This window comes from Primulina huaijiensis, chromosome 11, assembly GCF_012295235.1.
Source record: "Primulina huaijiensis isolate GDHJ02 chromosome 11, ASM1229523v2, whole genome shotgun sequence".
Lineage (NCBI taxonomy): Eukaryota > Viridiplantae > Streptophyta > Magnoliopsida > Lamiales > Gesneriaceae > Primulina > Primulina huaijiensis.
In genome coordinates, this window is record NC_133316.1 from 19,493,569 (window position 1) to 19,504,364 (window position 10,796).

Sequence of the window (10,796 nt, forward strand, 5' to 3'; positions counted from 1 at the left end):
TTGTATCCTCAAATATATTTACATATTCATACATCATTGGAGATGGAGAAGCGAAGAGGGAGGTTTATTTATTGTTTTGTCGATTTGTACATATAAATTTTCTAAAAGAAGGAAGAATAGACAGTGATTTTAGCTTATTCTTGTGTTTTTAAAATTTTAAATTTCGGCTTCACACTCGAAGCTGAAATGATGTTAAAGTTTCTATACTTGATGTTATGATCTTGATACATGTCCACCAAAAAAAGAATTGAAATGATTAATAAAATGTCGGAGGATTTCTGTCTTCAAGGTATTCTATTTATGTTAGTCTTCTCTTCTAGATCAATTTATGGCTCTAGTTGAGAAGTGAGAACCCACGCAAAGGAAGGGAAAACTTAGGAAAGGGCTGCGATCAAACAAGTGTACATTGATAATGTGACTCGTGTTCTTGCTATAAATTAAATTCAAGAGGTTGTTCATATTGTTATCAAACAATGGCTCTATGAAAAGTTGGTCTGAAAGCCTCTTAATTTCACCAATATACCAATGTGCATCGCTAATCTTGGGGGTTTGACCTCTTTCTTCCAACTTATATATGGTATATAATATTAGATATTTCAATTTCTTTACAGTCGACCCTAGTAGAACTCCGAGCCCGTATTTGAACTCGAGCTCGATCAAATAAAATTTTGGGCCCTACTAATCAAATCAATACATGAACTGGTTTTGAAGTAGGAAGTCTTAAATAATATATCGTATCAAAGTTGAATAAATGTGTAGATGAGAAAATCTGAAGTCTTTAGATAACCAAACATATAAATGTAGAGAGTAAAGCTAAGGGAAATTATCCGGCGTGTATTTATATACCAATATCTCCATTTTTCTTTGCACATATGATGCTATCATCCAGAACCACACGCCAATCATACTTGTACTCGAAACCCCTTTTCTCAAGCAGAACAGATCCCCATTTGGTGTCTCTTTTAGGACATTCCAAGTGCCTGAAAACAAATATAATCAAGATCCAAACTTAAAATGTTGTCATGAAAACAAGAACAAAGACTTTGAAATATCGAAAACTCACTCTTTTTTTATACTAAATTCTGGGTATTTCTTTTGACAGTATCGGGCCATATCTGCAGTTGAAACGTATCCATTTGCACACAAGAATCGACCATTCATAGTTTGTTCTGTCATGCAGAAGACAAGGGCATTTGTTATATCCTCAATGTGGGATAATGGGACTTTTGCGACCAAATTTTCTAAGAATTTGAGGGCACTGTATCCAAATTCATCGTTTGTGAGAAATCCCAAGATTGTCTTTACGCTTAAGGGTGTCTGAGGCATCAAAGTCTCTCCCCCGACAAGGCCACAAGCTAGTGTCACCACCCCCATTTCTCCATTGCCAAAGCTTAAAAGTTCTCTCTCAGCCAATGTCTTTGCTTGAACATACTCCTACAAAACATTATTTTTCAACGTATAATATCCTTATCGGATTTCCATAAGATACTCCTTCCGGTTTTTGTGTGTTCCAATTAATTTACGAGTAATAAATAAGTAATTTACCTCGACATAATCATTTGTGTAAGGGATAGAGAAATCAGCGGGGGTCCAACAAGTTTCGTCCATGTACTCCTTATAAGTACTCCTTCCATCTTTCCACGGTGAAGCAGCCATTACAGAGGCTGTGTGAATAAGCCTCCTCACCGTTCCTGATCTAACGCATAAACCCGCAACTATCTTTGCCGAATCGACGGTCGCATCCACCCGGTTCTTGTACTGTGTTAACCTCCAGATCCATCATCAATATATAGCATCGGAAAATTAACCAAAAAAATACTACAATTGGAAAGGATTTTATGATTGGCCTAAAAGATAGAAATATGTATACCTTGTGGCCATCAGAGTGGAGCAAAGGGGTTGCAACATGGAAAACAAACTGACAACCTAGGATTGCTTCCTCAAATTCTTCGGCTCTGTATATGTCAGCTTTAAATAATTTGAGTCCTGTGTCTGCTCCATCGAAACTCTTTAAAACGTCGACCTTCGAATGATCATCTACATATCAATCAATCCAAAAACATAATGTTAGAAGAGCCCGCCTACCTGTGTCATGACCTCAAGAAAATTGTAGCAGAAAAAGGAAAGATTTTCAAAAACTGAGTGTCAACTACAACTACAATAGCCCATTATCTTCAATTCTAGCCGTTCAAATTTCCACACTTAAGACCCCTTCAACTTTCACTCTAGATCAATGGTAAAGAAGATTCAAAATTCATAATTTTTTTGTTTAATTACTTCAAGTTTTCAACCCTTTTTTTTTAATATAAAAAAAATGCATGCATACCCAAATCCCTTAGTGTAGCGTGAACAATATAGCCTTCACTCAGAAGTTTCTTTATCAGCGCGGAAGCAATATAGCCTGCTCCTCCCGTCACGCACACCTTACACTTTCCCTGCTCCATCACTCACCTACCCATAAAATTGTTTCTCATCTTCACATTTTTATATGCGAAAGCCAAACGACGTCTTTTAATTAAGAGGAAATAGAAATAAATACCTACACCCGTTTTTCATATATCAACGTCCTTATCTGTCTCCAGTCATGTCAGCTTTAAATTTTTTAGCTTTCCTTACACCCAATCAAGCAAAACGACCTAAATACACTAACTTTAATTTCTCGTTTATCTATTTTTGGCAGAGTCTCCATCTCTGAAATGTCTCTTTCCAACTAGCAAGCTTGCATCTCCAAACCGATTCTTGTGATTACTGAATTTCAATTTTTTTAATCACTTCAAAATTTACAATCCTTGCTTATGATATTTCCTCCAAAAAACATATTTTATTTGATCAAAAAATTTCAGCGGGAATATAACCATCTTCGATTTCTCATCACCGTAAGAGTGTGTTTCGATTTTTGATCACGACAATAAATTTGGGAGCTGGAATGGATTGAAGTCCTTTGAAGTTTGAAACTTTAAATTATATTGGTTTATGACTTTTACTTGTATTTTAATGTACTAACATGAAGTTCTTGAAGCTTAAACTTCAATTACGAAATTGTTTCTGTTGTTGGGATTTGAACTGCAAACTTTTATGTTTGGATCTTTAATGTAATGTTTTTTTGGTACATAAACTCAAATTATAAAATTATTTCTATTGTTGAGATTTGTACGACAACTTTTATGTTTGGGTGTGCAATGCTTGCTGCCCAAAAGTTGCAAAACAAATCCAGAGGTACGGTGCACCGATTTCCAGGGGCAGGGGCGCTTGTCCGCGCAGAAAACTACTTGTATTGGGCTTTGTACATCGTTTATGACCCTGCTAATAACACAGATAAAAGAGGACATCTCTTTTTAAGGGAGAGAGACACTTCATTATTCTTTCACCCTAGAATACCTCAACAACACGACACGACACGACACGATACACAAATAATGCAATCACACAACTACGTATTCAAGAAAGCTTGTGGCGCGACTTTGAGACGTGAGATCGAACAACAAGGTATAATTGAACCACAAGACGAACAAAATTCATCTGGATACGGATAATCAACTTTACTCTGTAATTTTTATAGTCTGCCTTGATTTATGATAATATTTTTGAATATGTCTATGTGTTTGATTATTTCAGCATAAATTTATTGGTTTTTTCTAGATATTGACGTAACTTGATTTGAATATCATGTTTTTAATTTTATTTTGTTTATTTTATTAATATTATTATTATTTGTTCTTATAATTTATTTGTGTATTCTTGTTTCATACGTTTTTCAATTTACTGATCACAAATTGTGAGTTAAATTTATTCGAGATCGGGCATTCGAAAGAGAAGATATTGAATAGCTAGGATCATAGGAAAACACAACCTAGGATTTTTACAGAGCTCGAGAGGTCTACAATTTCCTTTGAGGTTCTTGGAAGATAACCATAAAACTTGATTAAATTATTTTGGTGTTTAGTTTCTGATAGGGATATCCATATTGACATTAGAATAATAAATTTTACTTGGCACTTGGGAGAGACAGTGAATAACAAATAATGGTTCTTTGCCTATACATTGGAATAGGTGATATGATCAATTAATATGATTTATACGAATGAAAATTGAGTGAAATATTGTATCTAGAACCCGTCTCATATCATGTATCCAAAGTCTCTCTTGAAATTTCTCATGATTTAATTTATTTTAGTTTATTGAAATTTTAAGTCTTCATACTCTAAATAAAATTGAGATTGTTTTAATTACAGTACCTAGTGTGAATATAAATATTCAATCCTCATGGGAACAATACTTCACTCATCATATATTAAAACTTTACACCATGTGTTTGCAAGCGAAAATCACGCAACAAGTTTTTGATGTTGTTGTCGGAGATTGATTTAATTTAATTTACTCTAACACTATTAACGAGTGATCTTGATTATAATTTAGAGCTTTTTTATTTTCTTATTTATCGTAGTTCGGTTTGATTTATTTTGTTATTCTATGTCTACAGTCTATGCAGAGATCTTAAAGTTATGAAAGCGAAAACGTGGTCAGGTTGAAGACTATAAACGAATGCTTTGGGAAACAAACCCAAGAGTTTCAAGCTTATTTTTATTTATTTATTTCAGTTATTTAATTTTTTATTGTCAAATTTTTATAGGACGTCTGATAAAGAGGTTTGGGGGTGCTACCCCTAGTATACCACAGTGCACTGAAAATGAGGAAAGAGATGGAATAAGGCTATATTCAAATCGTCTATTCAATATCAGGGAATATTTTATATCTTGTGTTTATTTTCATCATTTTATACCATTGAGGACAACGTGAATTTTAGTTTAAGGGGTATAAAAATTTAATTTATGGATAAGTTGTGATAAGGAATTAATGAAAACTTTGAGCACATAAGTTTATGCTAAAAAAATTTGAGTTCGTGATTGAAAATAAGTTCTTTAGATTGATTTTCATTTGTCAATGATGATATTTAATTGTTGATATGCACAGTCTTTGGGTAAATCATATGCTAGCCTTGTGATGTAGTGATTCTATTTTCAAGTCATTTTTGGGTTACGATTTTGTCTCTCTTTATTTTTTAATTAGTTGTGGCTCATGGTCGTAGAAATATCTTTCGACTTCTTGCATGAGATTCCTTTGTCTATCACAAATTATGTAAACCAGGATTTCTCAAATGTTTACTGATAATTGTTATATTCAAAATAATAATATTTTTTAGTTAGAAAGCTAACATGATGATTAAAAAAATCCAATTTTTTTTCCCTTAAATTAAGTTGCATTCAAAATTGTACAAAATACCGATGGCCCAAGGTATATGTTTGCGATCTCTAAAAAACATTATGAAATATTTTCATTCACGATTATTTGTAACCTTGAAGAAAAGTGATTAATTGGATATCAAGCAACAAGGCAACACAAACATAACATAATATTTGAATTCATGATTCCACAAACATAAAACGAAAACCATAATTAAATCATTAGCAATCTCACTGAACATCATTCTTCCATTTTTCACCTAACATACCCAATATTTGGAGGCAAGAACCATTCTCACCAAGCACCTTTGCTGCACTATCCTTAAGCTCCCCCATTCGACTACGAATTCTTTCCCCTTCTTCCCCTTCCATCAAACCCTTAACGACACTACAAATTTCATCCCTCTCCACCAATCCATTTCCCCCCATCTTCGGCCTCAGCGCCACTTTTAAACTCTTGTCCAGAAAGAAGGCGTTCATCTTCTGCTCTGCATAAAGCGGCCAAGCGATCAGCGGTACCCCATTAACTACACTTTCAAGAACCGAGTTCCATCCACAGTGCGTCAGAAAACCTGAAACCGAATCGTGGGCCAAGATTTGTGCCTGTGGTGCCCACATAGGGACTAGCAGCCCACGGTTTTTGGTCCTCTCGATAAATTTTTCGGGCAAGTACGCTAATGGGTCATCGGAATTGTGACTATCGAAGTATGCAGCATTGGAAACCCTGTCATTTGGGCATCTGATAACCCATAAAAATCTCTGCTCGCTCTTCTCTAAACCTAACGCAATTTCGGTTATCTGAGCCTGAGATAAAGTGCCACCGCTTCCAAAAGAAACGTACAAAACCGAACCCGTTGGCTGCTCGTCTAACCACTTTAAGCACGGATCATCAGATTTAGAACCAGTAAGAATCAGGGGTCCAATCGGGTAAACAGGGGGCTTCCCACTTTCTTGTTGCTGTAAAACTTCAATGGCACCAGGCTCCAATTCCTTGAAACTGTTAACTAACAAGCCATCAGCCATTCTGTACCTTTTAATATGGTGAAGCATCCATCCGTACGCTTCATCATTCCTGTCCTGCATAGGATCAGGAAGATCTCTCCTTTCAATGGGTATACACCCGGGAATCTGAATCTTGTCCGCTGCATCACTGAATTCGAACGACACCGTTTTTTCGAGCTCCGGCAGGTACAAAGCAAGAGACAAACTACTAGCAGAAGGGGGGAAGAAAAGATATACTGGAATTTTAAGTTGTATACCAATGTCGAATACATCAGTGGCAAACAGATCAGCAACCAACGCAACAAGCTTCTGGGTACCATTTAAGGACTCAACGACGTGGCGAACCGAGGGCAGAGAACGTGCGACGGTGTGGGATATACGGGTTTCGATCTTGGTTCCGGAAGGCAAATCGTCCAAGTTTACAGGCGGGAGGGATATATAGCTTATTCCAGGAGGGATAGCTAGAAGGAACGTTTTCTGGGCTGTGGTGAGAGGTTGGCCTTCGTTAGGGATAAGGAATGTTGCGGAGATATCGTGGAGATGGAGGAGTTTCTTGGCGAATTCGAGCAAGGGAATGAGGTGCCCGATGCCTGGAGTTGGAATAATGGCGATGTGAGGATTACTGGTTATCTCCATTGAAGGAAATTAATATTGGTAGGAGACGGCAGAAGCAGAAAAACAATATCCGAAACAATATCCGTTTGTCGGTCTGTGTGTGTTGGTCTTTCTCTACTGATAGAGTGAGTATTTGTATTTAATGTCGTGTCTTCCACAATAATAATATTATTATTATTACTATTACCTCTTCCTTTTTCTTTTTCTTTTTCTTTTTTAATTGCAATATATCTATCTATACTATGTATGTATAAAGTTTGAGTCATTGAATCAATTTTTTGATACGTATCTCTTAATTAATTCAATATTTTTCATTCTAAAAATATTATTTTTCGCTACTTGTTTCACAAGTAGAGATGAGAACCTTTCCCACAGTTCGAGGTCCCTAGGGGAAAACTCAAAACAGGGATGGAGATCTTCGATTTTTTTCGGGTTTTTGTTCGACGATTTTTCCAGAATTTTAAAAAAAAATCCCCAAATAGTTCGGGCGGATATAGAATTAATATTCTCATCATCGAACTAGCCCAGAAAATAATATTAATAATAAAATAAGAATATTGTTTTTATTATTATTATGGAAATTAATATTATCACTAATAATAATTTTGGTTCAGAAACCTCCTCGGTCTAACCACATTAATATTTTTGAAATAAGAATGAGAGCGAAGATAAGTGTTCGATCACATTCTCGAATCCGAAAAAACGGAGATCGAAACGGATATGACAATAGAGATGGAATTCAGGGACGAGATAAAGATGATAAATTTGTCCCCGTTCCATCCTATTATCATCCTTACTCACGAGTATAGTGTGTGATAGATACTCTAAAATTTGATAGATATTCGTGCAAAGTATATTTAAATAATTATCTTGGCACCCTAGCAGTCAATATTTAATAATAGCATTCATGATTTAATGTTAATGATAATGATAATGATAATGATAATGATAATGATATATATGTATTGTAACCTGATTCCTAAATAATAATAAAATATGAAATGAAAGAGATATCTTCGGACATAGTGGAACATCTTTTAGAAAATCTTTCGAAGATAAGATGAGGATATTGTTGTCATTCATTTAAGCCAATCTCCCAATATTTGTCACAAATTTATTTAGAGTAGGTCTCTGGTGAAACGGTCTCACGAATCTTTATCTGTGAGAAGAGAATTGTCGGCAGAAAAGTCTAATAAAGAGGTTGAAGAATAATTGGTTGAAAAAAAAACGTGGTCGGCTGAATTGCAGGGACAATGTGTTGAATAAAAATACGCGTTTTTAACGCGTATTCACACTGACAGGGGCTCTATAAATAGAGCTTCATTCCTTCATATCAAATCATCCATTCTTCGAGTTTTCTCTCATCTTATAAGCATTTGAGTGCTTAGTTCTATAATATTTGTGAGGTGTTTGTTCTCCGGTATTAAGAGAGTGTGTGTTCTCTTTGGAAACACAGTGAGTGAGTTGTACACCACAAAATATTATAGTGGAAATTCTTTTCATCTTGCCCGTGGTTTTTACCCTAATAATTTTTAGGGGTTTTCCACGTAAATCTCGGTGTCCAGTTTATTCTTTATTTTCGGATTTATTATCTCAAATTCCGCACGTGGGACCAACAAGTGGTATCAGAGCCTGGTTTAAAATTTCTTAAAATTCTTAGTATGCTATGTGGTTGCAGCCTAGACTGATCTTCCACATCAGAAAAGATTTTTTGAGATTTTTTATTTAAGGCGGGATTATTTTGTCCAGTCTACTAAAATTGTTGTAGACATAATGGCGGGAAGGTACGAGATAGCAAAGTTCAACGGAAGCAATTTTATGCTGTGGAAAATAAAGATACAAGCAGTTTTACGAAAGGAGAATTACTTGGCGGCTATTGGAGATAGACCGGTGGTACAGATGATGGAAAGTGGAATGAGATGAATGACAACGCTGTTGCCAATCTACACTTGGCTATAGCAGACGAAGTATTGTCAAGTATCTCTGAGATAAAAACAGCCAAAGTTATCTGGGATACTCTGACAAAGATGTACGAGGTCAAATCGCTACACAACATGATTTTCCTAAAGAGAAGGCTTTATACTCTTCGGATGGCGGAATCCTCATCGATGACCGACCATATCAACACACTAAATACTCTATTTGCCCAACTCACTTCCATGGGGCATAAAATAGGGGAAAATGAACGTGCAGAGCTTCTACTTCAAAGTCTACCAGATTCATATGATCAACTTATCATCAACATTACCAACAATATTCTTATGGACTTTCTAAGATTCGATGATGTCTTAAATGCGGTTCTCGGTGAAGAAAGCCGGCGCAAGAATAAGGAAGATAGGTTGGTAACATCGAAGCAGGCAGAGGCTTTACCGATGATAAGAGGAAGATTAATGGACCGTGACTCCAGTGGGAGCCAAAGACGAGGTAGATCAAAGTCGAGAAGTGAGAAGAAAAATATTTACTGCTTCAAATGTGGCGGTAAAGGGCACTTCAAGAAAGAGTGTACGAGTATTGACAAAAGTTCTCAAGGAAATGTGGCCAATACTTCATGCAGTGGTGAAATATTATTCAGCGAAGCAGCAACTGTTGCAGAAGGCAGACACAAATTTTGTGACACATGGATTATGGATTCAGGAGCGACGTGGCACATGACGTCTCGGAGAGAATGGTTTAATCATTATGAACCAGTCTCAGGAGGATCTGTATTCATGGGAAATGATCATGCCTTGGAAATCGCTGGGGTCAGTACTATCAAAATTAAAATGTTTGATGGCGCCATTCGCACCATACAGGAGGTACGACATGTGAAAGGACTGACGAAAAATCTTTTGTCCTTGGGGCAATTGGATGACATCGGGTGCAAAATGAAAGGGGATCGGTTACGGTGACCGGAAGCGCAACGGAAGTTTAAAAATCAAATTTTTTGTAAAAATTTCGGCCACCGAGTAAATAGTGTGTAGCAAATACAAAAACACAAAATGACATTCATAGTGTGTTAAGAAATGTACCTATCAATCTCAAAGATTGATGTAATGGCTCCAACTAAGGTGTAAACACCTTAGCTCTTCAATGGTAGAAAGTATCTTCAAGCTTCCTTTGAGCACTTCTTGCTCAACTATTAAGCCCACCACCAACTAGGTAGATCCCCTCTTAATTTGCACTAGAAAACTAAGAGGATTTTTCAATGAGAATTGTTTTCTTTCCTCAACACTTGAAGAAGAAAAATGAGAGAAAAATGGAGGAGAGAACCCATGAAATTTTCGGCTATTGCATCTTGGAGTGGAGGGGAGAATAATTTAATTTTCTTGTCTTGGTTGTGAGAAAAGCAAAAAGCAAAAGGTGCATGCCTTGTATTATTTTAATAAAAAGTAATCCACAACCTTCCACCTCCCAAGCATGCTTTGTTATTTGATTTTTAACAATTAAAAATCTATGGACTTAATTTTAATTATCTCAAACATATTTGAGACTAATTAAACATTACTTGAATTTACCCAAGTCCCACTAGTTAAATAATTATTTTAATTGAGCTCTACAAGACTCAATATGATTTGATTAATCCAACACTTGAATTAATTTAATTATTTGGACTCTACTAGGTCCACTAGTGTTTAATTAATTCAACACTTGAATTAATTTAATTTAGTCCATAATAATGTTTATGAAAATCACAATTTTCAAATACATTATTCACTTGGCCAAACTTTNAAGAAAATCAAGTGTTTGAGGACTGACAATGGAGGAGAATATACCAGTGACGAATTTGATGCATATTGTCAACATGAGGGCATCAAAAGACAGTTCACAACAGCTTACACACCTCAACAGAATGGAGTGGCGGAGCGGATGAACATAACCTTGTTGGACAGAATAAGAGCTATGTTGAGGACTGCGGGTCTAGACAAGTCATTTTGGGCAGAAGCAGTCAAAACCGCTTGT

General features: G+C 35.9%; 2 protein-coding genes across 2 annotated transcripts; both read right to left on the bottom strand.

Annotated features, from left to right (window-relative positions):
• Positions 1-682: 682 nt before the first annotated feature.
• Positions 683-2,552, bottom strand: LOC140988564 (NADPH HC-toxin reductase 1-like). Its single transcript, XM_073457567.1, has 5 exons — positions 2,327-2,552; positions 1,871-2,037; positions 1,546-1,758; positions 1,064-1,434; positions 683-980 (listed from the first exon to the last, which is right to left on the bottom strand). Exons 1-5 carry the CDS (start codon positions 2,442-2,444, stop codon positions 839-841), a joined length of 1,011 nt encoding a protein of 336 aa, XP_073313668.1. The 5' UTR covers positions 2,445-2,552; the 3' UTR covers positions 683-838.
• Positions 2,553-5,308: 2,756 nt separating this feature from the next.
• Positions 5,309-6,974, bottom strand: LOC140989000 (hydroquinone glucosyltransferase-like). The gene has a single exon (XM_073458151.1). The coding sequence runs from the start codon at positions 6,876-6,878 to the stop codon at positions 5,472-5,474; it is 1,407 nt and encodes a 468-aa protein (XP_073314252.1). The 5' UTR covers positions 6,879-6,974; the 3' UTR covers positions 5,309-5,471.
• Positions 6,975-10,796: the final 3,822 nt, after the last annotated feature.

Excerpts from the sequence above, each read along its gene's own strand:
- LOC140988564 (XM_073457567.1), bottom strand. The coding sequence starts at position 2,444 with ATGGAGCAGGGAAAGTGTAAGGTGTGCGTGACGGGAGGAGCAGGCTAT. Across the intron at positions 1,759-1,870 it reads TCCACTCTGATGGCCACAAG|TACAAGAACCGGGTGGATGC; the intron begins GTATACATATTT and ends AGGTTAACACAG. Across the intron at positions 1,435-1,545 it reads ACACAAATGATTATGTCGAG|GAGTATGTTCAAGCAAAGAC; the intron begins GTAAATTACTTA and ends AATGTTTTGTAG.
- LOC140989000 (XM_073458151.1), bottom strand. The coding sequence starts at position 6,878 with ATGGAGATAACCAGTAATCCTCACATCGCCATTATTCCAACTCCAGGC.